We start from the raw sequence: 1,182 nt of genomic DNA, 5'->3' as shown, positions 1-1,182 counted from the left end.
TCCAAAATTCCTCTGCGTTGATGATAAGAAAGTATCAATGCTTAAGTATTTGAGACAAAAACAGTGAAGGGTAAAGTAAAGAGGAAACAAAGTGGAAAGCGACAGCTTTGCATCATCAGGAGTGGTTGTACAGAATGCTAATGTGAGAGGCATCCCGGGCGGGTTGAGTCCAGCCAAGGGTACCGCGGAGGAAAGGGCTGGTGTTCGCCTTTGAAAAGGCTAGCGAATGAAAATGCCCCGGAGCCCACTTTCGCCCCTGAAAGTAATCTAAGCAACAGCAACTAGTTTTCCCTGTTGCTATCAGAGAGGGCAGTTGTATACCACTAACTTCTTGGATACTATTATCTATGTTTTGAATCTTCTAGTATAATTTTCTAATGATTTATTAGAAACTGGGTGAGTTTACCTTGTAGTAATACAACAAACACTATTATATACAAGAAATTCTGCTTTTTATACATGATACCTTTAACTTAAGTCTTCATATTGATTACAACAGAAAAGTTACCAGGCATTTTAAAAATCTTGACTCGTCAGTAGTTTTGCCATTAAAAAATTCCATGGAAGTGGTCATAGGGAAATAAACTTTTATATTCAATTATTTGTTTCTCTTCATAATAAGCAAATATTTATTTCAGCAGTAAAAGCCATGACGGAGATAAATTTATTCCTGCTCCACCTTCTTCTCCATTGAGGAAACAGGAACTAGAAAACTTGAAGTGAGTATTATTTAAGCAAAAATAACATTGCAGCTACTCAGATGCACACACTAGGCTTTTCCTCCCTTATTCTGTTGAATTATATTGACTAAATATCAGATGTTAAACCAGCCTTGCAATCTCGTGATAAGCCCTACTGTTTTTTACATATATAAACTGCTGGGTTCAACATATTGTTTATTAATATTCCTTCTGTGTTCACAAGGAAAGTTTATCCATACTGTACTTATAGTAAGTGTGTGTCAGATTTGGTTTTAGAATTAAGCTGGGCACATCAATCAGTGAGGGAGCGCCCTCCTCTTGTGTTTTCCGAAAGAGCTTGTGTGATACAGCTCTTATTCCCTCACATGTTCACAGGCTTCTCAGGGAAACCACGCTGGTCAGTCATAACCCTGATTTCGCAGCAGTTGTAACATCACAGATTTTCTATTTCACCTTACCCCTGTTTAGGTAAGGCGATGCC

At 38.1% G+C, this 1,182-nt stretch overlaps 1 protein-coding gene across 1 annotated transcript in view; it reads left to right on the top strand.

Moving 5' to 3' along the window:
- The window catches only part of CNOT10 (CCR4-NOT transcription complex subunit 10), a 78,173-nt gene that overhangs the window by 46,650 nt on the left and 30,341 nt on the right, over window positions 1–1,182 (top strand). Inside the window, exon 12 of the mRNA XM_045297678.1 lies at window positions 639–719. Coding sequence (XP_045153613.1) covers window positions 639–719 — 81 coding nt within the window. The remainder of the gene's footprint in view (window positions 1–638; window positions 720–1,182) is intronic.

The sequence above is a fragment of the Echinops telfairi genome, unplaced genomic scaffold, assembly GCF_000313985.2.
Source record: "Echinops telfairi isolate 266 unplaced genomic scaffold, ASM31398v2 ScPeMD7_7420;HRSCAF=8458, whole genome shotgun sequence".
Classification (NCBI taxonomy): domain Eukaryota; kingdom Metazoa; phylum Chordata; class Mammalia; order Afrosoricida; family Tenrecidae; genus Echinops; species Echinops telfairi.
Note: the sequence above shows the minus strand (reverse complement) of the source record. Positions and strands in the feature narration are given on the sequence as shown.